The sequence below is a fragment of the Haemaphysalis longicornis genome, unplaced genomic scaffold, assembly GCF_048455015.1.
Source record: "Haemaphysalis longicornis isolate Haplotype H1 unplaced genomic scaffold, Haemaphysalis longicornis Haplotype H1 scaffold_2, whole genome shotgun sequence".
In the NCBI taxonomy this organism is placed as follows: domain Eukaryota; kingdom Metazoa; phylum Arthropoda; class Arachnida; order Ixodida; family Ixodidae; genus Haemaphysalis; species Haemaphysalis longicornis.
In genome coordinates, this window is record NW_027526295.1 from 278,345,667 (window position 1) to 278,369,966 (window position 24,300).

General features: G+C 46.4%; 1 protein-coding gene across 1 annotated transcript in view; it reads left to right on the forward strand.

The window, feature by feature from the left end:
- The first annotated feature begins 527 nt into the window (after positions 1 to 527).
- Positions 528 to 24,300, forward strand: part of LOC144170746 (steroid 17-alpha-hydroxylase/17,20 lyase-like) — a 30,651-nt gene continuing 6,878 nt past the window's right edge. Inside the window, exons 1-9 of the mRNA XM_077700726.1 lie at positions 528 to 695; positions 16,174 to 16,337; positions 16,945 to 17,124; positions 18,281 to 18,374; positions 19,006 to 19,161; positions 19,884 to 20,092; positions 20,743 to 20,868; positions 21,748 to 21,852; positions 23,327 to 23,458. Of these exons, the coding sequence (XP_077556852.1) occupies positions 16,184 to 16,337; positions 16,945 to 17,124; positions 18,281 to 18,374; positions 19,006 to 19,161; positions 19,884 to 20,092; positions 20,743 to 20,868; positions 21,748 to 21,852; positions 23,327 to 23,458 (1,156 nt within the window). The 5' untranslated portion in view covers positions 528 to 695; positions 16,174 to 16,183. The remainder of the gene's footprint in view (positions 696 to 16,173; positions 16,338 to 16,944; positions 17,125 to 18,280; positions 18,375 to 19,005; positions 19,162 to 19,883; positions 20,093 to 20,742; positions 20,869 to 21,747; positions 21,853 to 23,326; positions 23,459 to 24,300) is intronic.

A 24,300-nucleotide genomic window follows, 5' to 3' on the forward strand; every position in this document is an offset into this window, starting at 1 on the left:
CTAGAATATTCTAGTAACGCTGGTGCAGACTAGCTTGAGTTAACATGAAAGAAATATCTCAGAAATATCTTTTTTACCGGCAGGGGAGTTGCCTCCAGAGGCGGTTAAAAAACGCAAACAAAGGGGACGGGGGGTAATTGCTTACTTCTACCCCCGCCAAGGGTTTCAGCAGGTAGCACGTATACCAATGCTGCAGTACATGCCATTCCCCCTCCCGTCCCGGCCATGCTTTAAAAACCAGTCTCGGTCCCCTATCGCAAAAAGGGCCCACAACGGCCCACACATTGTGATTGTGGCCACTCCTTTTTTTTTATTGCAGAGCCAACAAGGTCCAGTGAAAAAAAGAAGTATCCGTAAGGCAAAAGCTACAACAGCTGTAACAACACGGTGACGGGCCCCTGTACTCTCGCTCGTTTTTTCTTTCCCTCGCTTGTCCATCAAGGTCAAAAGCTTTCTCGCTCTCACGCTGGGCGCCGCAGTTCTCGTGTGCCCCCATTGCGAACCTCCATCCGGTTGCGAGGAGGTCCTCGTTCGTTCGTTGGTGCGACGCGGCCAGGCCGCATCAAAACAGAACTCTTAAGCAGTTTCGGCAAGGCGGCAGAACTGCTGTAACAGTCCGAATACCACGACTTCTGCCATGAGCCTCGGTTGTGTTTAGCTGTGTCATAACTCGGACATATTTGAGAGCATCAACGGTGAGTGGATGCAAGCGTTTTCGTCCTCGTTTACGATTTGAAACAACTTGCGTTTTGTGACTAGGGCGTTCCCAGTCCACTCATGGGCTCAGCGGCCCTTCGAGGCTTCAATAGCTCCCCGTAGGCAGGCAGCATGCGACCTTAGCAAACTGTTAATTTGTAATATCTTTGAAAAGGTGTGACAACGCTGCGGAAGGCGCTGTAACACTACCGAGACGAAATTTTAGGAAAACGTTTGTGTCACATCTCTTGCCTTGGTTGTCCCCATTGTGGCAGCCTCTATTTTCATTTCTTTTTTTTTTTTTTCAAGATATGAGGATACGTTCTTAAATACACCTCACTGTGAAAAGTTGTGCATTCTTGTGTCCTCTCTCCATAAGATGTTACAACCTTCCTCTTAGACCGGGCAGCCCGATTGCCAATCCGTAGGTGGGCATGTCCCGATATCGACCCATCATACTGGGTGAAATAGAAAGACGAAATAAACTTAACAGTGCTCAGAATTAGGCTTGATCACCGAAAAAAATTTCCGAATTTTCGCGTGTACGTTGGTGAAATTCACAGCGCACACGTGCGGACTGCACTGGAATTTGAACCCGTGTCTTCTTGATAGTGAAATGAGAATAGGAACTCGCCGAATTTTCGGAGTCACTATAGAGTTTCGGCGCTATTCTTCAATAGCAATTAGAAGTGTCGCCATCGCGACAGACTAATTATTCCCAGTTTGTTGACCCCTGCGCACGTGCATGCGGTGCTTTCCGAGCGAAAAATAGTGCGCCCAGTGTTTTAAGAGAGAGCATTGCCCTTAGATACGGTGAAGCGCTGCAAGTGCGAAAAGAAAGGAAAACTGTCTTGTTTCCGTGCTGCCCGGGAGCTTTTTCAGCTTCGTGTCGCGTTTCGTCCGCTCTGAGCTCATATCCTCCCGGTTTCCAAGGCGCTCCTCGCTTATCTCCCCCTTTGATAGCTCAGTTGCTTGCTATTTAGCGCGCCGTCCTGTGTTCTTTTGTACGTGTAGTCATTTTCCGCGGTTTTTCCCAAAATGTATCTTCTGTTGTCCATTCCCTCTCGATCATCCTAGCTCGCTGGCCTGCCGGCTTTCTTGCTCGTGCTGCTGCCTCGTATGCCTGCCTGTACGCTTCTTTTCCTCGCTTATACTCGCATCCGTTCTCGCTTGGTCGGAATTCCGTTCACCCTTGGTCATAACTGTTTTCAGGCCAGCAGACATGCCATCAAGTCGTTGTCGATATTCCTGTGTAAGATAAGCGGCCCGATGACAGTTTTACGTCGAGCTTTGTGCATCTTATACCTTTTCTTTGATATTTTCTGGGGGTGGGTGATGGGGGGAGGGGGGGGGGGAGTTGGTGAGCGGGCAGGGGGGAACGGTTCACGCGAGTTTTTCTCTTCTCGTTTCTAACTTACCTATCTACGTCTTCGTCAACGACTTTTAACGAGCATTTCAACGGATCAATAACTTTCAAAACAACACCGGCATGCGTGGTGCACCCCCACGCAGATTCATTTCATTTATTTACTTTCAGTGCCCGAGGGCATTACTGAAAGGAGGGGGTTTAACAAGAAAAAATGTGCAAACAATACATTCAAAGCACTTCTTTATGGGTGATGACCTTGAAGTTATTTACGTCCGTGATGGAGGCGATGACGGCGGGAAGGTTGTTCCAGTCTGCTTGTTCGTAGAATGAAAGAGTTGTGATAAGGATTAGTTCGACTATATGGCACACCAACTTTTAAACCATGATCCAAACGGGACGAAATATAAGATGGGTTTGTGAAAAGCTGCTCTTTTAAAACGGGGTTGTGACAAAAGATTTTGTGAAAGAGTGAAAGCCATGAACACTTACGGCGGAATGACAGGTCAGACAAGTTTAGCGACTTCTTCATGGCAGTTGCGCTAGAATGGCGAGAGTAGTTGGAAAATACAAAACAAGCTGCGTGGTTTTGAATTGATTCGAGGGCGAGGTGAGTGTGTGTTTGGAAGGATCCCAGATGTCGCATGCGTATTCCGATTTCGGACGTGCTAGCGTTTTGTAAAAAGTTAGTTTCAGCGATGAAGGTGCAGATGAAAAGTTATGAAGTAGATATCCGAGTATGCGATTGGAATTGTTAGTTATATAATCAACATGCACTTGCCAAAACAGGTTATGTATGATATGAATACCGAGGTATTTTTACGAATCGACGTGTGATAAAGAAGCACCACGAAGAGTATACGGACACGGGTTAGCAGTATAAGCACGACGTGAAATTCCCATGTAATTACATTTCGTCACGTTAAGTCGCATGAGCCATTTATTACACCAATCGGATAGGTTGTTAGGATCGGCTTGAAGTTTGAAGAAGTCAGCTGGGGTAGAAATTTTCAGATACAATACAATCGTCAGCGGATAGCTTAATTGTTGAAAAAGAGATGCAGACGGGAAGATCGTTAATGTAAATAAGAAAGAGCAATGGCCTCAGCACTGACCCTTGAGGTACGCGAGAGGTTACAGCACAGGATCGGGATAAAGAGTCATTAGCGGTTACGTACTGGGTTCGGTTAGAAAGTCTTTAATCCAAGAGAGAACAATAAGGTCAATGTTGAGTTTGCTAAGTTTCAGAATAAGTAAGTCGTGAGATACAGTGTCAAAGGCTTTCGCGAAATCAAGAAAAATGCAGTCAGTGTCGAAACCTTCATCAGCGCTAACAAACAGCTTGTTAGTAAAGGCGAAAGCTGGGTCTCACATGACAACATCTTCCTGAAACCGTGCCGACAGTTGTTGAAAAGGAATTTCCTCCGAGAAAACTAATCAAATGGGAATATACTATGTGCTCTGCTCTAACATTTTACATGGAATGCTTGTCAATGAAATTCTGGCGAATTCGGGTTACCTGATTTATGAACTCCGGTGAATTCATGTTACCTGATTTATGAACGGGAACCACCTTGCCCTGTTTCCAATGAACACAGGCATGAACACTGCACAGATTGATGAAATATCTTCGAAAGAATGAGTGATGAGTACGTGTCTGTACATTTCAATATTTTAGAAGTTAGCCATCAGAACCCGCTGAAGAAGACATAATCAAGTTGCTGATTAGTTTTCTAACTCCATAGGAGCACCGACAAGTGGGCAAGTTGGTACAGGACGAGCGGTTAAGCGCTCGTCCTGTGTAGTTCTTCTTTTTGTCCCGCGTTTTTCTGCGCTTTTATTTAGTATATTTCTAACTTCTACCCAATCTATTACAAGATAATCCATGTGGAAAAAAATTATGGCGGGGGGCCGATGGAACAGAAGACGGAGAACTTTCGGAAAACCATAAGCAAAATGCATCGTTTATAAGCTTGCAGCATTCATTATTTAGAACAGGTAAGCCACAGTGTGTTAATAGCACTACCTTCTTTTGTTACCGTTCCCAATGGACCAAAATTTTCGTGGATTGCTTTGTAGATAAGAGGGAAGCGTGGCATTGAAGTAAGCGTTTTTCGCGTTAGAAACTTCACGGGCGTATTCTGCGTTAGCGTTTTGGTACTGGGACGAGCGGTCGGGTGGTCTACTCGCTTGACAGCGAAACAATCGCTTCTTTTTGTTGCGTAGTTGTCGAAGTGCAGCATTGAACCACGGCGAACGGGGGTTAGTGTGGACATGGCTTTCATAATGGTCAGTTAAATGTATAAGTTTATTTTTAAAGATAGCCCAGTTTTCGTGTATAGACCGTTCTTCAAAGTTCGCCATAAATTCATCGACGAATCGCTCCATTTCTTCTGTCATTGACCTGTTGTCTGCTCTAGAGTAATCCCGGATAGTTTTAACGCTTTTGTTAGAAAAAACACGTGCCTTTAGATTGAAGTGTAACATTGAGTGGTCGCTTATTCCTTGAAGGTAACTAAGGGAAGTAACTAAGTCTGGCGCGTTTGTTAAAATCAAGTCTAAGGTGTTGGACAAAGTAGTGGTAGTGCGTGTGGGTTTGGGAACGAGTTGGGTTACGTTGAATTCAAAACATACGTTTATCAAGTCAGCACACTCAGACGAATTTTGAGTAATGGTTACAAGGTCGCTTTGCCACTTTATGTGTGGTAGGTTAAAGTCTCCCGAAAGAAATAACGGCAAATTCGGGTATCTAATAATGACGCGGTTTAAAACATCATGTAGTTCGACAGAAAACAAGGGCGAGGCGGTAGGCGACCGGTAACATGCGCAGATAATGAAATCTTGGCTGGCGGGACACATTCGTACACAGATAAGTTCTGAGCCGGAATTGACACTAACCACAGAAGATTTGAGAGCACTGCTGACGCCAATCAATACACCTGCCTCAGAGCGTACGTCACGGACGTAACGATAAATTTCGTATGATTTTTCGCATTCAAATATTTCACTGTTCTTTATTTTAGCTGACAGCCAAGTCTCTGTACAAACAATGATATCTCCGGAACATGAATCAATTGCAGAAGATAACTGCACCTGCTTGTTCTTTATGCTTCCCGTATTTGTGAAAAGTACGGACACGTACTCGACATGTGGCTGCGCTGAAGATAACTATGAATGGGGACTGACGCGAGGTGTCTGCATTGACGCGCTACCGCTCGATGCACGCGTCTCTCGGCTAGGGGTGGATTCACAAACATCACCGGCTGCCGCGCAGTAGACGTACGTTTTCTTGTTCATTACAAGTTTGTTGCTACGTAGTGAAAAACGCTGACCGCTTGCATTGCCAAATTAAATTAGCTCTTTCCGCGACTGTCGAGTGGTTCGGCAAAAGTCCTCCCCTACTGATACGCCTGTGCTTTTAAGTTTGGCTTTTTGTGACAGGATGTGGTCCCTAATTTTGGAAGAAGAAAACTTGACGATGATGGGTCGCATTTTTCTGGCTGAAAAAGCGCCCAACCTATCGGCTCTCGAGATACTACTAGAAATTTCAGAACTTTGCATTTCGAGTTGAGAGGCTAGCTTACACACATGGACCTCAGTTTGAATCCATGTCTCCGATTCGTTGTGAACTATTCCGTAAGAGATAAGGCTGTCCCTTGTGCAACGGTCTTCAAGCTGATCCATCCTTGACTTCAATTCTGCATTTTCACTTTCGACAGCGGCAGAAACAATGGCTGTTATGTAAGCGGCACGTGGTCCGCCGTCAAGGGTATGGACAACAGATTCAAGAGCGTCCATCCTAGTTGACAAGTGGGAAACCGTTTGCCTCAGTATTTCTTGATTGTTTTAAGGTCAGCAAATTTCTCCAAAACATCAGCGTGACGTGACTCCATTTTGGCTGAAAGATCGGCGATAGCCGTTATGACTTCTTTATTAGGCCCCGGATTTAACTCTGCGTCCCCGCAAAGCAGCAACTGTTTTGATACAAACGCATTCACAAAACATCTCGCAAAGAACGCTTACAGTACAGTTGCGGAATTTCACTAACCTGCACAACACATGCCTGTCGCTCTAACGTGCCCACTAAAGGCTGGCGTGCGATGCCCGTCCTTTAAAGGGGCCCTGAAAGGCGTTTTGAGCACACTAAATGAAGTAGCGCAATCGTTAGATTGGGTCGTCAAGGTCATCTGGGTCAAGTATTACTCTTTTACGCGCAGCGGAAAGCTCACACTTTTGTTGCAAAGTTTGTCGCTTTTTTCTCACCCTTTCCTTCGTGTTTTTGGACGCCGCCATCTTCACATGTCTACATCATCGATTCCCAGATGTTCGTCATGAGCTAGACATCCTGCTATTGGGCGGCTTTTTCACGCACTTCCGGCAAAGATATGAGTCGTCTGCTCAGCGTCGGCTGGCCGGCTGATCTGCCAGCGGAGTGTCGGAGTGCTTGGACATTTTACGACAAACGAAACAAGTGTAAACAAACGCTTAACCGTTCGTATTGAATGCAACACGGCCATAACACGACATGGATATTCCCTTACCTCAGTACGTTCCATAATGAAATCGTTGAAGCCCCGTGGCACTTCTTTAGTGCAACCGCAGAGAACGCCCCGAGTCGAATTTCCGGGTTTGACGCACACACTTTATTCAACTTCAAAACAATCCAGAGATGCGTTTCGAACGAACACAACGTCACAACATGCGTTGCAAGTCTGAACCGCGATTGAGAGACGATGGGTTGCCTCCTCCTGCCCGTCGTAAATTCGGCACTCTCCTCGCGCGCGGTTTGCGGGGACGAACAACAAGTCACTTAACTCTGGCGCACAAGCCGAGATGGCTTTTAGCCACGCACACTGCAAATACCCCATACGAGGTTGAGTCGTACGTCGCTCGAGAAAGATAATCCAGACCATGGGAAGCACCATCCACCCGCAGAAGCACAACGTCGCATTTCATCGCGAAACAAAGGCGTCCACAACACACGCACCATCGCCTCCTGTAATGCCAAACGCATCTCACACTTCCCAATGGGAGTGAGTAGTACGCCTGCAGTGCCCACATGTCGCGAGGTGGGGCCCCGAGCTGAACCGGGATCACGCAACCGTAACCGACTTCTGGGGCGGTTTGTGCCAAGGCAACCGATGTTTGAGATTGTCAAAGAAATGGCGCTCGCTCCAGCGCTAGAAAGATCAGAGCCGCGCCGGAGCATGTTTTGCATAGAAATGTTTTGCCAACGTTGCCGCTCTCCACCACGCGTCGCCCCAAGCTGAACTGGTCATGATTGAAGCGTTTTGTGCACGGGTTCTGTATCGGTTAAAATGTCTTTTTCACACGCCGCCGGCAGGAATTACCACCACCGCAAAGACCCGGCACCAGCGGGGCCACATCTGATACGGCGCTTTTTGGATAAACAGTGCGCGGTGAATGAGGGGCATGAGGGACCGAGCGCACGGTCCTCCCTAGCGTCACTAAATAAAGGCTAGTGACGCTAGTCCTCTCCGAGCGGCTGCGAGTTCGCCGCCGATTAAAAGTCACGTGCTGCCCTGCAGCAACGCACACCGCGAAAGGGCAAGGCCAGGCCGCCGCACAAATGCGGCCAGATTTTTCGTTCGCTTTTCCAGCCTTAAGCCCGTAGCAGACGGCAGTAGAGCAGCGCGATAGCGGAAGTACGTCACCGCCGAGGAGCGCAGCATCACGGGAGGGAAGGCCTCGCGCCGTCAACAGCGGAGAGTAAGTTGAAAGGAGGAGGAAACGCGGCGCGACGATAATGCGCGGTTTTTGATTTACGATTTCTCAGCTAATACTCATCGCTTCAACACAATTCTTGCGGGAGGAGATTGCTAATACATTGTCTTATTTGGTTACATGTACATCCATGCATCGGCGGAAGGTATTTCAGGACCCCTTTAAGTAGTCGGTGGTTGGTGTTGTCCGTGTCTATGACGCTTGCTTGTCGAGAAAGGGCTGAAAGGTGGCTGCCAGATCCTGTAGGTGACGAAAGCACGGCTCGTTGATAATCGGCGCCGAAGGCACCAGCTGAAGTTGCGAGACTGGAACAGTCGATGCGTCATGATGCGTCATTATTGCGATTGGAATGCAAAAACTGCCTTTTGAAGTTCCTTGTTCAAACTTCTACAGGTACAAGTCAGTTGTATGATCACCGCCATCAGTATGTTTCTGTTAGTCACAAAAAAGACAACCTTTTAAAAATTGAGGTTACAGTTCTTTGGTCAGACAAAATATGCAACTTTACCTGGAAGCTTCGAAAGCAGGGACCACGTTTAAAGCTATTTTCCCTGCCTTCCCCACGGAACAGTTCTTACTTTTATTTGTCATAAAGCAGCCCTTGACCACGACAAGTACTTATTGTTGCGGATGTCAACCTTGAGTCGGTATTTTACACGCTCCCAATGTTATTGTTCAGCACAGTGTTTATTTTTTATTTTCTTAATCCTTCGGCAACGGCTAGAATGGGCAAGATTTCGCAGCCTCTTACGCACCGCTTCTATTTTCTTTTTTGCGACTCACACAAGCGTCAAAACTGGAACTAAGGTAAGTTGTGGTAGCAACAAACACAGCGAGCGCATGGCCTTTGAAGGGTGACCCGGATTGGCTGCCCGTTTTCTTTTCTACTCTAAGCGATAAAAAGGCAAACGAACATCCACCTTGTATTATTTCCGGAGTAAAAATTTTAACATGTCATAAAAGATGCTCTCTCCCCATAATGGAATTGTGCGTGAATTGTGAAGTCAATGACAAAATTCCGCGGAGGCTTTAATAGGTATTAGCCGCCAGGGCCAGCACTGGAGAAGCCAGCGCTGCAATTGCTTTGAAGGCACTTGCACGATCCCCGTTCCTATCTTGCTGCGTAGTTGGCTTGCAGCGCATGGCACTTCGTCTAGAACGCACTTTCTGAGTGTATTTTCATGTTAATTCTCGGCGTTTGAAGTTCATTATCAGTGCGTGAAGCGCTGTTTCACCTCTTGGGGACTTTATAACCGTAGCAACTGTGGTAGGCTGCCCGCAAACAACTGGAACATGGGGATGTTTGCGGACGTATGCGACCGAACCCGGTGTAAGGGTAAACTGCGGCTAGATTCCCGATCAAAACTGCAAGCTACGACGATGGCCGAGCGAAATTATTAATTTCGCTTGTCGTTCGCAAGAAATCGATAAAACAGGAAATTACGAAGCGTTTACTGCTCGCAGAAACGCTCCGCACACACGCCAGCCGTGCCTGCCAGCACGGCCCACGAAGCGGCTCGAACCGACGCAGGCCGCGCCAGCAACAAACACGGGCTTTGCGCGAAAAAGACACCACACACAGGACGGACGGGACGAGCGCTCGACCCGTCCGTCCTGTGTGTGGTGTCTTTTTCGCGCAAAGCCCGTGTTTATTCACCAAGATGCACCAACTCGCCCAACAACAAGTTCTTCTAAGCAACAAACACCTTGTCGCCGCTTTTTAAAATCTCAGTGATCGCGGAAAAGAAGCTCCACATTCGCAGTGGGGTGAAAATTGTTCTGAGCATTGTCATCGGCGATGATTTTCAAAGCGATGCTCAAATATATGCCGTCATCTACGCCGACCGGCTGCGGAGGTCGGTCCTGGCATCACCGGCTCGTTCACGCGGGGTGCAGCGAGCGGCCGAAGGATGGCGGTACCTGTGCGCAAGAATCGTCCGAGGCCGTGGCCGGTATCTTGATCACCGATTGCTTAAATGGCAGTCACCGTCAATGCAAAGTTCCACATTCGAGAAAGGGGTAACAGTGTGGTGAAAAGTTGTGTTAGGGACTATCATTCGCTACCGTAACGATAGCGGCGATCAGGGGCGTCGGAACTATTATGTGTCTTTGTGAGCGAAAAATGGGCTACCATAATCAGCATCATCCAGTCTACCATCCTTATGGCTTTCATATATACCCTAAATTATTTTTACTACTTATGCAGGTCTTGACAAAGATGCCACAATGACTGGTATACATAAATAATCACAATCGACCTACCAACACCGGACGAACTCAAGCGCAAAGAAATATTTACTGAGCATCACAGATTCTGGAGAGCACCGTAAAAAGGCCTGTTAGTGACTTAATGCTGACTGTGGTCTCCACACAAGGCAACGGTAGCACCCACCTTTTTTTTCTTTTTTTTTTAATTTGCCAACGCGGAAAAAGCAGTGTACATCTGAATAAATAGAAAAAAAATAGCAAAAGCAATTCGTACTCCCAGCACATTTATAAACATGCCTCCTAACCGCGAACAGAATACTAGACCTAGAGATTCATGATACCAAATTAAGGGAGTTAAATACACAGATCCATTGAAGAAAGAAGTTATCCTATGCGTGAAAATGTACATGTAGATTGATTCATGTGTGTTTTAGTATTCGAGTACATGTATGTACGACGGATTATTATTTTAATTTATTCTGATTAATTGTCTGGTGTGCCACTATATTAGGAAAATTGCAGTGGTATGAGGCCGAGGCATTCATATTGTTAAGTGGCGGCGAAACACAAGAAATGAACCATGGAAGATGCGAGTGATGCATTTACACTATACAGGGTGTCCCAGCTATCATGCACCAAGATTTTAAAAAAGAGTAAAGACGTAACTCGAAGGAAACCAGGTGCATATTGTTTGCAGTACTGTGAAGAAGCGTACAGTATTTTTTTCTTTAATGAGACCTAATTAACTAATTGTAATTAATTATCTAACTCGAGAAATACTGTCCTAATCACTAAAGTGTCAATGAGGCACTTGTAGGTAACCACGAGGGGCATCTAACAGCAGCATTTTCAGCGATGAACTAATTGCGTACACAATTATTCTGACTGATAAAGGAAACCCGCGAAATATGAAAAATACCACGTGACGCCGCCTCCGCGCGCACCGTAAAGCAACGCCCTCAAACAGGCTGCCTCTGAGTTAGCCAGAATGAAATAGACAAAAGAAAGAAAGAAGAAATCGCGACCGAGTTTGTCCCTTATCTGCACACGCATCCCGTGAATCTTGCTGCTGCTGCTCCTTCCATGCATGCAATTATCAAGGTGATGCGCTGTCTATTCGGGCGGGTAACACGCGAAGCAGTTGCTTTCAATCAGCTTTGTTTGGGGACGCTGCTTTACAATGCGCGCGTAAGCGTCGTCACGTGGTATTTTTCATATTTCGCGGGCTTCCTTTATAAGTCAGAATAAATGTGTACGCAATTAGTTCGTCGCTGAAAATGCTGCAGTTAGATGCCCCTCGTGGTTACCTACAAGTGCCTCATTGACACTTTAGTGATTAGGACAGTATTTCTCGAGTTAGATAATTAATTACAATTAATTAATTAAGTCTCATTAACGAAAAAAATACTCTCCGATTCTTCACAGTACTGCAAACATTATGCACTAGATTTTCTTCGAGTTACGCAATTTCTCTTTTTTTAAATTTTGGTGCATGATAGCTGGGACACCCTGTATACACGATGTTGGCCATGGGAGATCCCGCACAACTGTTCTTCTTCTTATTCGGAGATTCGGCCCACAGCTCTCTTCGCTTCTCTTCCCATGGCATGCCCCCGAGCTCGTCCAAAGCAACCGTCCCGGTAGAGGCCGTACTAAATGTACGGTGAGGTGTGGTGACGGATGAAAGGAAAAGTGCAGAAGTCCTCGCCGCCACGGATGAGGATGATGGTCGCGGTGATCGGCGGCCCCAGAACAGCAATGTCCGCCGAAGCAGTGACGCAACGTCCAAGGGCCTCCGAGACATGCCGAAGATCTTGGGCAGGGGAACGGCGTCGTCTTCTGTTCTGGTCGCGGCTGGTCAGGTCTTCTGGTCTCGGCAGGTGATGGGCAGGGGACACGGGGCCGGGGAATGGTTAAGTTCGTTGCTCATCGGGGCTGGGGTGGGCCAACGCCATCCAGGAGCCATCAGCTTCATGAGCTGATACGAAGCAAAGCTGTGGGCAGGGTGGGGATGAAGACCGCACCCTCCACGAGAACATGTTACGTGGCGGCAGGCCACAGGAAATGAACCATGGAAGATGCGAGCGATGTATATTACACTATATACACGACGTTGGCCATGAGAGAGCGCGCACAGCTCGTTCTTCTTCTTACACGGAGGTTGGGCCCTCAGCTTTCTTTGCCTTCTTCCCGTGATAATATTTTGTAATATATAAATATACAGCAGCAACGCTTATTCTGAGCTTACGACTTGTTACAATGTGAACAATTATGCGATTGGTGCAAGCGGCTCCGAGAACCGCGATTTCCTAAGAAATTTTAGCTTGTTAGCCAAAGAGATATTGGTCATATATCCAGTCGAGCTGGTTAGTATCACAATTTTATGAGAAATTAAGGATACGAAGGGCAAAGCCAGCATACCGTCGATCTTTTAATATCGCAGGCATAGAATATTTGACATGGGAGATTAGCCTGTGAAATGCCTCATATGAAGGCATTTCGTCTACTGAAGACGGGAAACGTCGAAAGCACTATTCTTTTTAAATTTGGGGGCATTTGTAACGGCAAAAAATGTTCAATTAGTGACCAGTGCCACCCGTATTTCGGCTGAATATCGCCTGATCCTTAAGCATTTTGCCTTCTGCAAATAAACCTAACCTTCCCGGAGCCATCTGCGGCTCAGCTGCAGTCTTCAGGTGCCCCTTGACTGGGGGAGCCGTGCTACCCCATCTGCCAAAGACGGGGAGCCATCGCTTCTGCTGCCACTCCCATGTTCTGACGCCGCTGGCGCCGCGGCGACGAAATATCTGCCGCGACGCTAAGCATTATGTTCCCAACATACGACTCTGAGCATCCGAAGCCGGCTGCAAGCTGTTGGAGAAGACCCTACTCTAAAACTAATCGCGAGCGACCATGTTGCGTTTGGGTTCCCCTGACTTTTTGGGGGCCCGCAATGCTTCGCTCCCCTATTCTAGAACTCCCCATTACCCCACGACGTGTTTCGCCTGGTACACAGCCTCTCCTTCTGTGGGCAGTCGCGAGGTCTAGAACTTGATGCTAGAGAAAGGCAGGCTCATTGTAAACACACAAAAGCCCACTTTGCAATTATAAACTCAAATGGCAAAGCCCTAATGAAAAGTAAACATAGGCATGTCTAAACCCACTCAAAGCCGTTGGAAAACTTGCGTTCATACCATTCACACACTGCGGACAAGTTGTAGAAAATGTAAACATATCAGCCTACAGAGTACAGCAGTGATCGTTAATCAAATCAGGACCTAACTATAAAAAAACATTGGTGGGGGAATAGGCGCTGCTTAAGCCAGACTGCAGATCATACCAGCACTTTTAAGCATGTGCGGTGAAGCAATCCGGTCACCGTTCTCGCGTAGTCATTCATATACCAGGCAATGCGCAGTACGCGCGGTGGGATCACCGCGGTGGGATCACTTATTTTATTGCGCAAGGTTTGTGCAAGCTTTATTTTCGTTGCACACACAGTCTCGTACATGTTACTTCACAAGTATTTCATAATTAATTAACTGCGTACTTTTCTCTGTATCAGTTGGATCGTCCTCGGCGTTAGCCGGCTGCGTACGAGCTGTCGGTCGCGATGCTATCTCTTTTGACGCGGCGGTGTCACCGGGAGCAAGCTAGTCGCTGATTGCTTGCCCGGCGCATTCGGTCTGTAGACTACTTGTTTGTGTAATTTGTATGAAAGCCACGGGGAGGGGGCACACGGGGGCACAACTAAAGAACACGCGGTCGCATAAACCCAGGAAATGTGTTCTACCGGGCGGCAACATAACCCGCGGTCCCATAAGTGGCGTCACTCGTAGGAGGCGCCGCGGTATGTCCTCGAGGCCAATACTAATGAATTTATGAGGAAAATTGGACTATGTAAGAACATGTGAATAAGTGCAGACCGATACGAAGACGCTGTAGCAGGTGGGCCCGGTTGTCTCCCGCCCTCCACCTCTCTCTCTCTCTCTCTCTCTCTCTCTCTCTCTCTCTCTCTCTCTCTCTCTCCTCTCTCTCTCTCTCTCTCTCTCTCTCTCTCTCTCTCACACACACACACACACACACGCACGCACACGCACGCACACGCACGCACGCACACAAAAGCAATTACGTCACGCTGATTCGTAAGCACTCCATCGGTGCCAACGGTAGCCTGACAGTAAGTTACCGTAGCACCAACCGCAGGGCCTTTCCAAACAGTGGCTGCCTGACGCACACGCAGCCACGCACATGCGTTAGGCGGTACGCATATCATTGAAATAAATTCATCCTTGGTTGAAATCGAGGAAAGTAACATAAGCTCGACATCCCACAATCTTAAACGTATTTTGAACTGCAAATACAAAAGCATTGAATAGAAGAAGGGCTAAACATGTACAACAAACGTTGCAGAGACTAAGCTAAAAAGTCTATACTGCTGAGTAAAAGTATCAATTTCTACGGCCATAAAAAAGCCCGGCACAACGCATCATCAATACCTGGTCATGCTACTCTTATTGCGCAGAAATTACTGCTAGTCAACGCAAAAAAAATACAGCATGTTTTTGCAGAATTGCCATAATTCAATGTGCAGAGGAAGTAGCGGCCACCCCAAGAAACTGCAGAGCGAAAGCCCGATCTTTGCGAAAGACAGTAACAGATGAGTACACTGAGCACGAGGTCGCGGGTTCGATTCCCGGCCGCGGCGGCCGCTTTTCTGATGGAGGCGAAAAGCAAAAACGCCCGTGTGTACGAGATTTCGGCGCACGTTAAAGATCCCCAGGTGGTCAAAATTAATCCGGAGCCCTCCACTACGGCGCGCCTCATCGCCTGCGTTGCGTCGGCGCGTTAAACCCTACAATCAGTCAACAGATGAGTACATCTTTGTATGGTAGAGTGGGGTGACACGACTCCTATAAAGGGAGACGAGGCAGTAAAACCGCTCCTTACCAACCGCGTGCGGAACAAATTGAGTGTTCACTACTTTGTTAGAGTTCAGGCCAAGGTAAGACTGAAAGATTCGTTGTAAAAAGATACCGAGCCATAAACATTGCTTGCTTCAAAACTAAATAGTATCAAGCTTGCACCAATAGACACACACACGGACAGAAAATGGACGCGCATAAATTGTATTGTATGTAGGAAAGAGATGTTCTGCTTCACCCTAAGTCCGTAGGAACCATTATCCTTCCCATCGCGCACGAGCGCTTTCAAGTACAAAATAGACAGCAACCTGAAAGGCGCTACATTATCTCTGCCAGTGCACACAGTCTGACAAACGTCCCCGCATCAAGGTCGTACTCCATGGCTGCAAGGCGACCCAAAAAGGAAATGTAAATATTTTCGTTTTGATCGCTGATGGATAGCCATTGTCCCGAGCCTGTTTCAGATGTTGCTATGGAAATGGTATGTTTCTCTCATCGCATACATTTTTCTTTTTATAAAACATCAACCCAGTTTTCCTTTCTTCTTTGTTGAGGTAACGTTTTATGTGACTGACGCAAGTAAATTTGGTCACTTGTTTTTCCCTTTAACGTCTCAGTCTTACTTCTCTCAGGTTCACCTGTAGTTAGAATAGCTGACGTCTGTTAAAGCGACTAGCCATTTAGAAATCAGAAAAAAAATTCTGCCGCGTGGCCACTGTAGAACCATGACAAGAGGTTTCTTCTGCCGTTGAATGTTTCCAACTGCGTGTTATTTCCACACCTGAATTGCTGAGAGTGTCATTGATTACGCCTGAAGTTGCAATGAGGCAACAACCAGCATGTTAGGTTCAGGGAGACAACTGAACACGCTTAGAGGGCTCAATGATGTGCTCACCGCTAAACACACTAAGCTTGCTGATTTGAGCGAGTAGTACGGGAAGTTTCGTGGGACGGGTAGAGAACTCTACGACACTTTTCGCGCCCTTCATCATCGCGAAGGTGGACCGAAGAGCTCGTACGCTTTTCGAAGTCCTCTCGCAAATGCAGTTGTATTTGATCAGCATGACCAACTGTTTTTGGCTTGGCCCACATTCGCCGTGGTAAATATAGTGGAGCTTCTTATCAAGCATTTTCTCTAGGTCTTTTATTTTGCTTGTCTTTTATTATGCATGCCAAAATGGGTGTGTCGTTCGTGATTGTTATATCTACTGTTTTTTTTTTTTTTTTTTTCAGTGAAAGCAGCATGACGCTTCTTGCGACCTTCGTGGCGTGGGACTGGCGTTTTCTGACAACCAGCCTGGTTTTCCTTGTCGCTTACTACGTGGTACGCTTCTACTACAAAGTTTCACAATTTCCAAAGGGACCATTGCCCCTGCCTGCAGTCGGCAACTTGTTAGGTGAGCTGAAGAAACCCGCACGTCAGCATGATGACGGCTCAATGAAACCATGGTGCAGTTTCCCAGCGCTATCAATATAACTTTTTTTCCTGGAAGGCATTTTGTTTCCCATGAATTTTGATGCCCGGCTGTCCCGCTCATCAGCTGTTTAGCTCAGCAAAGCGCCTGTGCATAGTAGAGCTTTTAAGTAAAATCAAAGCGGAAAGCCTATGCGCTAATTAAACGTGCACTAGATAATTTGTCGGCGCAAGATTTGTAGCTTCTGTTATCGAAAACGGTCTTGTGAGAATTAAGGAGGAAGAAACACGTAATGCTTTCCGACCGCTGCCTGATCTCGCAATTAGAATAGAATTTCCGGATGACGAGTATGTAGCTTGTGAATGGTACCGCTCATATTTCCTACTTCGGCGATGTTGCTTAACGCCGATTAGGCGAATGCTTCTTGCAGCATGCACCAAAACACATAATTGCCCCGCATGGTGTGCGAGTTACTTTACGAAGAACCGGCAGACGGATCATCATTAGTCTTTCTTTCCGGCGTTTCATCTCCCGAGGCACAATGGAGACGGTTGACTCAAGCGTGCGTTCTGTCTACCTTTCCAAACAGCCCTCTACCGGGAGAAAGAGTTGCATAAGAAAGTTGTCGAATGGGCAAAGGTCTACGGCGACCCGTTCACGCTGTGGATGGGATCAAAGCCGATGGTAGTTCTCAATGGCCATACCGTCATCAAAGAAGGCTTCATCGAAAAGCGACACCAGTTCGCCGGACGCTTCCCCACCAATATGGGTCAGTCGAATTTTCAACTTCATTTCTGGGCTGGCGGGGTAGTAGTACTAGTAGCTTATGGTACAGGTAGTACTGGTAATAATGGTAGCCAGCAGTCTATAAAAGTGTACAGCATAATACCGGCAGCCAGAACCGAATTCACCACAGCCCGAAGTTTATAAAAAGAGGGGGCCTCCCAGGGCAAGAAAAAAGGAAAGTGAACTGAGCACTTTCGGACTAGAGTAACCCGTCAAAGTACGCAATGCGTTCCACGCTACCGGCTGCCGTGGATTAGTAGCTAAGTGCCGCTCATCACGAGGACGGGGGTTCGATCCCGGTCATGACGGTCGTCTGGCATGACAAGATCTCACGCCACTTCTCTAGCTTCGCATTCCATGCCCTGCTGTGTACTCCTGTCTGAAATGTAGAAGGATGGGTTTACGAAAGGGGTGCTTTGCGTCCAGCAAGTATCTATAGAAAATACCAATGTAACGAGAGAAATTTGTGCACATTTTTATGACATTTCTGTCACTAAGTGTCAACTGGTACAGCCGATAAAAATACCTTTCATATGTCTGGATCATAGGAAAACTTAATGTTAGCTGTGCAAGGAAACTTTGTACAACAGCCCGGAACCTCAGACCAATCAGTCATCAGAATAATGCGATGTCTAAGAGTGCTGGACATTACCGCACTTGATACTGGTTGGTACATCTCACAAAATGGAGAAGCAAAGACAGATGTATAACTGGTCGGCTAGAGTTCTTTTTTCTTCTACGATTTTTTAAATGTGTTCAAACTGTACAGCACCTGAAATCGTTTCAATAAACAATGAGCAATTAAACACAAGCTTACGCGGCACAAAGCTGGAGTGCCAGATTTTTGCAGATTTTTTTCTTCTTACAGGCGCATAGATATTACTGGGTTAAATATAACGTGTAACAAGTGTGCGTAATTAATCCAGAGTTCCTACGCACTCGTTTTAAGGTAAGCGTCTCTCTGACTACCAGTTTGGTTTCCATTCCCGACGACGTTTATTGCGGGTAACAAATAACTATGTGATTCGGAGAAGGTTGTGATAGCTAGCTTTCACGACGCCAAATTTCGGAGCAGCAAATACCCGATAGTTCTATTCGAAGCTTAAGTTCGTGCTTTCTGCGGATTCATATATGAATAGGGGACGCCCAGAGACACAATGACTCCGACGTCATTTTCGAAGACTACAATGCCACTTGGAAGGCCCTCCGCAAGGTAGCTGTCACTGCTGTCAGGTGAGACCGCATTCGCTGTATGCTTTCCCAAAATCCGCACCAGTTGAAACATGGGACGAAGGAGGCCATCATTTATTTCTAAGAATTGTCAGAAAAGATCGAGCTTTACACTAACCTTGGGCTTCACCATTTCACATGCCTGCTATGTATCGCGAAGTTCTAAGGCGGGAACTGGCCGAATCATTTTATAAAATGACCACGAAAGAACACGAGGCACTACGATTATTATGAACTAAATTGTTGTGCGGTGGCATTTGCAATGTGAGATGGAAATTGAGAATTCGGGCATGACTCCGTGCAAATGTGAGTGAGTGAGTGAGTGAGTGAGTGAGTGAGTGAGTGAGTGAGTGAGTGAGTGAGTGAGTGAGTGAGTGAGTGAGTGAGTGAGTGAGTGAGTGAGTGAGTGAGTGAGTGAGTGAGTGAGTGAGTGAGTGAGTGAGTGAGTGAGTGAGTGAGTGAGTGAGTGAGTGAGTGAGTGAGTGAGTGAGTGAGTGAGTGAGTGAGTGAGTGAGTGTGTGTGTGTTACGGTTGGTGTTCGTGTTAGACAGCCAGCCAGGCAATCTACACATGTGTCCGTTGCGACATACTCGAGCGTTGCGAGGCTTTAGCTGCTTGCATTTCTTGAAACCAGGAAGTATGCCGCAAGTGAATCACTGGAGAAGCTGTCTGCGGAAGTGGTTGACGTCTACGTCGACTCACTCGATGATACACCCAAGACGGTTGATGCCAGGGATCCGCTCCTTTTTATAATAGTAAATATCATCGGAATGTCTGCTTTCAGCAAAAAGTAAGTCAACCTTGTGGAAATCATACAGCATGTCTTGTCTAAGTCTGCTTAAAAAGACAGAGCGGTACGATCTGGAGAAATTTACTTATGGGACACTGAAATTGCAGCCTCTCTCTCGAAAAGTGCTGCTTTATATATTTGAAATAGAACATTAAAGATAACCAGAAACTGCAGGAAACTTGTCTACCTCTTTCTTTGCTGCATGGTAAAGTTCGTGGTATTTCATGGTAATTTCATTCTAGCCACTCTACTACTCTGTAGGTCCACTGATTGTTCGTTCTCCGCCTTACGTACACAGCCCAACTGCACTTTTTTTTTAATTTTGAGCCAGAATATTCACAACCTTGTGTATTTTTATTGCGACTACTCTAAGCACTGCCCTGTTTAGGGCCCCCTATTAAAGCGCACTTTACCTGCATACCAGCTCGATAATCTCGGTACCACTGAATGTAGACACGCTAAAGAACCCTGTTCCGAGGCATACTTACCCCTCAATGTTGACACTGAATGTAGACACTAAATGTAGAATGTAGAATGTAGAACCCCTGAATGTAGACACTGATAGAACCCTATTCCGAGGCATACCTTCAGTTCGTCCCCGCCTATTTCAGCCTTCATAGAACCAAAGTAACTTCGTACTTGTTTCGCTCATCTCTTTATGTCAATATCTTGTTCGTCACCAACTGGCGTAATTTCTACTCTCTGCTCTACTTTCTTTTCAGGTTTGATCCAAACAGCACTGAACTTGCTCGGATAAAAGAAATAAACAGTACCTTTGCCGAGCTCGCACCGAACGGGTTCCCAAGTGACATATCACCTTTTCTCGGTGTGCTGTACCGCGCTAGGGAAAAAAAATTGGAACGATTGTTCGAAGACATACGATGCATCCTTAATGAACTTTATGAAGAAGCTAAGTCAAGCTATGCACCAGGTAAGACGCTAAGACGCGAGAGATTGGGATCGCCAACTATGACCACATTACACGTAGCATGATAAGCGCACCTGGGGCTATATCGCAGGAAAAACTCCATCAGCTCTTTCCTCTGGACGTTCTAGCCTCGCAAACTTTGTCTGCGTCCAAGCGACGTGCTCTTTAGTCATAGAACATGACGCATGCCCCCCTCGCAAGAAAAAAATACTCTACCCCTGTACGTACGAGCGTACTTTCGGAGGCGCTTACAAGGCGCATGGGTGCTATTGCAACCCTCTCCTTCCTTATCGGGTGACGGCGAGCGCTGGGATAAGGATCCGCCCCTCACAATAAATATATGCTCACGAAAAAGTAGCGTGCAGACTTCAATGACATGCGATTCCCTCTCGTAAAGAGCCGGGCATCGTAAAGACCCACAGTCTTAAAGTCGTAAAGACCCAAAGTCGTAAAGACCCACAGTCGAGTGATCTTGATGTGGCCTCCTTGATGTGAAGGAGGAGTGCCGTCATGATGCCCGCGGGTGTGTTTCCGTGCGCTTGGGTGATTGTATTCATGATCTATCGTCATATCAGTGTTCTTACAAAAACATTAGAGAGAGGAAGGGGCATTAAATTCAAATGCTCATGCTTTCAACAATATTCTCGTTCCAGGAAACATAGAAAACTTCACCCACGCAGTAATGTCGGCAAGAGAGGAAGCTATCAAGCAGGAGAAAAGCGACGCTGAGTTTCTGACCGAGGGCAACATGGTGCAGATCCTGATAGATTTATTCAATGGCAAGGGACTATGCACATATACCTTTGCTTGTTGATGCAGGTAAAAGCACTAGGTAGGTCTGTGGTGTTCGAATTGAAAGCAACAACCAGTGTGGCAGAGCCAGCATTGAGCGGGACAAGTGATCGAAAGAATTACCTGCCTGTTGAAGTGCTTGAATAGGGCAAGCTAATGGGCCTGGAAATGACAGTAAGCTGGTAGACATTAACAGTTTCCTTTGTGGAATATCGGACAAGCACCAATAGAAGCAAATGTTATTGTAGACGCAGAATAAAATAATGGATATGGCAAAGAGCATGGTTATTTGAGGCCAGTTTAGGTTCTTTTACTGTTTTTTTCTTGTGAACTAGAAGGTATGTGAACGCTGTCGAGACCAAATTCTCAGGCAGAACATGAGAGGAAATGTTTAATAGAACACAACACAGGGAAGTAATTCAGAAAATGAATACTGTAGCACTGAAAGCAATGATAGAATCGATCCGTAGCAGTTCTTCAGATGCAAATTTTATCTAACACTGTGTTTTAATTACCCAAAATCCCGAAACACGTCTGATTATTTTGGGACATTTAAATGTCATATCGGGGACAATTGCGAGAGAGATGTGGCTTCAGATATCAGATGGTATTTGCCGGCTTCCTGCCGGCACAAGGAGTGGTTTGTCGTCACAAGGGGTGCTTCCACCTCACATCACCACCTTCAAACGTGTAGCTCGGCCACCAGGCACTAAAAAATTAATTTTGATGCCAGAAATCGCGTCCCACAGACTTATCTCTCATGCGACGCAGCAACATACTCAGAATTCTGGCCTCCTTAAACATGGCCTTTTGAACAAGTGTTTCACTGTGCAAGCCCGCTTCCTGACGCTTTTTTTCTGCCGTAGCTGGAACGGACACGTCTATTGCTGAGCTCCAGTGGCTCCTTCTGAAATTATCGCGGGAACCGAAGGTTCAAGAAAAGATCCAGAAAGAGATCGATGACCAAATAGGTAACTCACTCTGTCAATTATTTTTTAGTATTTCAATAATGAGACCTATATCTGACACAAGACGTTCCTCACCTATATCTTACCTACACCTCTATAACTATATCTATACATATATCTATTCTTACCTATACCCATGTTATATCTCGATCTCACACCTGTACACAATGCGAGAGGTTCCTCAGTGATCATCTGCATTTGTTCCTTTTGCAACACAGGGAATGCGCCTAAGTTTCGATCGGTCCGATTTTTCATTCTTCCTCTGCTGACAAATGTCTCTCGTCATCGTGTTCATTATCGTCATTCGCCACGACCACAATGTTCGTATCCACTGCAAACTGAAGGCCTTCCCATGTTCCTTCTGCCGTATGTGCTTTGCTCTACCCTAGTGTATTTGTTGCCTCCAAATTTTCAAAATTTATCCTTCCGTGGAGTTAATCTTGTTACTTTATTCATAGACCCTTCTTGGTAGCCACTCCGTTATCCTGGCGGTGCGCCGGATAAAACGCAAGAAACCGCCACTGCCTCACTCAGCGGCGCAGTAGCCACCAGCGAGCGGTGCCATTCGTGGCACTGCGGTCTCTTGCTCCTCTCAATGGCAAACGAACAGGAGCACTCAGATACGCACTGATTTTTTCGCATTCGCAACATCATAAGCACCGCTTAGGTACCCTCGTAGTTTTCACTCTGAATGCTCCTGCGAGAAGCTTGGCAAGAAGACATCCCGAGGCATCAATTTACGACTGTGTAACATGCCAACATCCTTAACGTTTCTTGTAGTTGCACTCGAAGAATGTGGTGGTTGTGGTGGTAAAAACTTTATTTATCCAAAGCTGAATAGAAATAGGCCCCGGCTGGGAGCACCAGCACACTGCAGACCCCTAGTCGACGGCCAGGAGCCCGTGGGCCTATATAGGCAAATTCGGACAGCTCGATGACACACTCTTGCACTAATGGGTCGCAGCTGAGGAGCGTAGCCTCCAATTGCTCTAGCGTGCTAAGGGGCAGGGACAGAGTAGGATGGGGTAGGGGGGAGGGGGGTTGTGTTCCAGGGCAAGCGCCCACTATGTGGTGTATTGTGTCACCTCCACTTCTCAAACAATGTAACATTAATTTTCTCGGCTCCAAAAGCAGCTCACTCGCGGCAGCTTGCTGTTTTCATGGTCAAACAGTACTAGATAGCAACAACTGTGCTTCCGTCTACCACTACGCGAGCAGCGGCTGTCACAGGTTGGTAGAACCATACAGTAATTTAGAACATTCCATTTTCTCCTGCCTCATTGCAATTCAGTCCCCCAATTTTTCACACGCTCCTCATTCAACATGGCGGTCTTGGCTGAACTAGGACCAGCTGATAGACCAGTTGGCGTTGGTGAACCTTGCATGGTACATTCTCTGCGCTTAATGTTGCGTTTTTATAAAGCTTTTTTGTTGTCCCTCAACAAATTGGAACAATGGTCCTTTTTTTCATTTTTAGGGCACTCCCCGCCGACCATGAAGGACAGAGAGAATCTTCCATACACAGTTGCCTGCATAATGGAGGTTCTTCGCTTCTACCCAGTCGCTCCTATGGGTCTCCCTCACAAGGCATCCCGTGACTCGGAACTCGGTAAGGCGAAAAAGAAAAAAAACAAAGAAAATTACGGAAAAACTTGATACAGACTCATTCTATGGACGCAACTAGGCCTCATTAGCGCAATTAGACGGTTACCAACGGACCTTATTCTTTTCCGCGCCAATAATATAAAATCCCTTGCAGCGGTGCTCGGGCGATGCGAAGCATACATTTACCCAGTAAATACAGTTCCTGTGAGGGATCATTTGTCTCGTTTGATCAAATGAGGCTGCTTGGTACGACTACGAGTTCAGTTCCATGACCTTCAACTTATACGCCGAGGCATCCTCGTGCCAAGAGAATGGACCCGCACGGGCAAGTACAAAACATTCAACAGAGCGTTGAAGTTTAGATCAGTTCAGTTCAGTTCTTATTTCCCAGAAACTGGTGTGGTTTCCCGGGTATCAGCCTCCTCCTCCTAAAGTCCTCCTAAAACAAAAAAAATCTGCACTAAATCGGAGAATTGTCTTCTTATGTGTGGCGTTTTTATGCCGCTTCTCTAGAGTGTGAGTTCTTCACAGCCAAATATGGTTATGTGTAGCAAAAGATGTTGGATAATTTTATTCTTTTTAAGTTTTTTTGTTTCTTTTCGCCAATGATGTGAATTTATACCATTATAGCGATGAAGTGCCTTTACATCACTAATTATATTGTTTTTTTAAAGGCACAGTGAACTGCTAAGTAGGCCTGTCCAAGGTATTTTTTCATTCGTATTTTGAACGTTCTTTTGCCGGCTCCTTTGTTTATTCATCGGTTTTGGGGGGAGATGTATGAGATGCATATTTTTCATTTTGTCAGATCATTTTTGTGAATTTTTTTAGTTTTTTTTAGTTTTC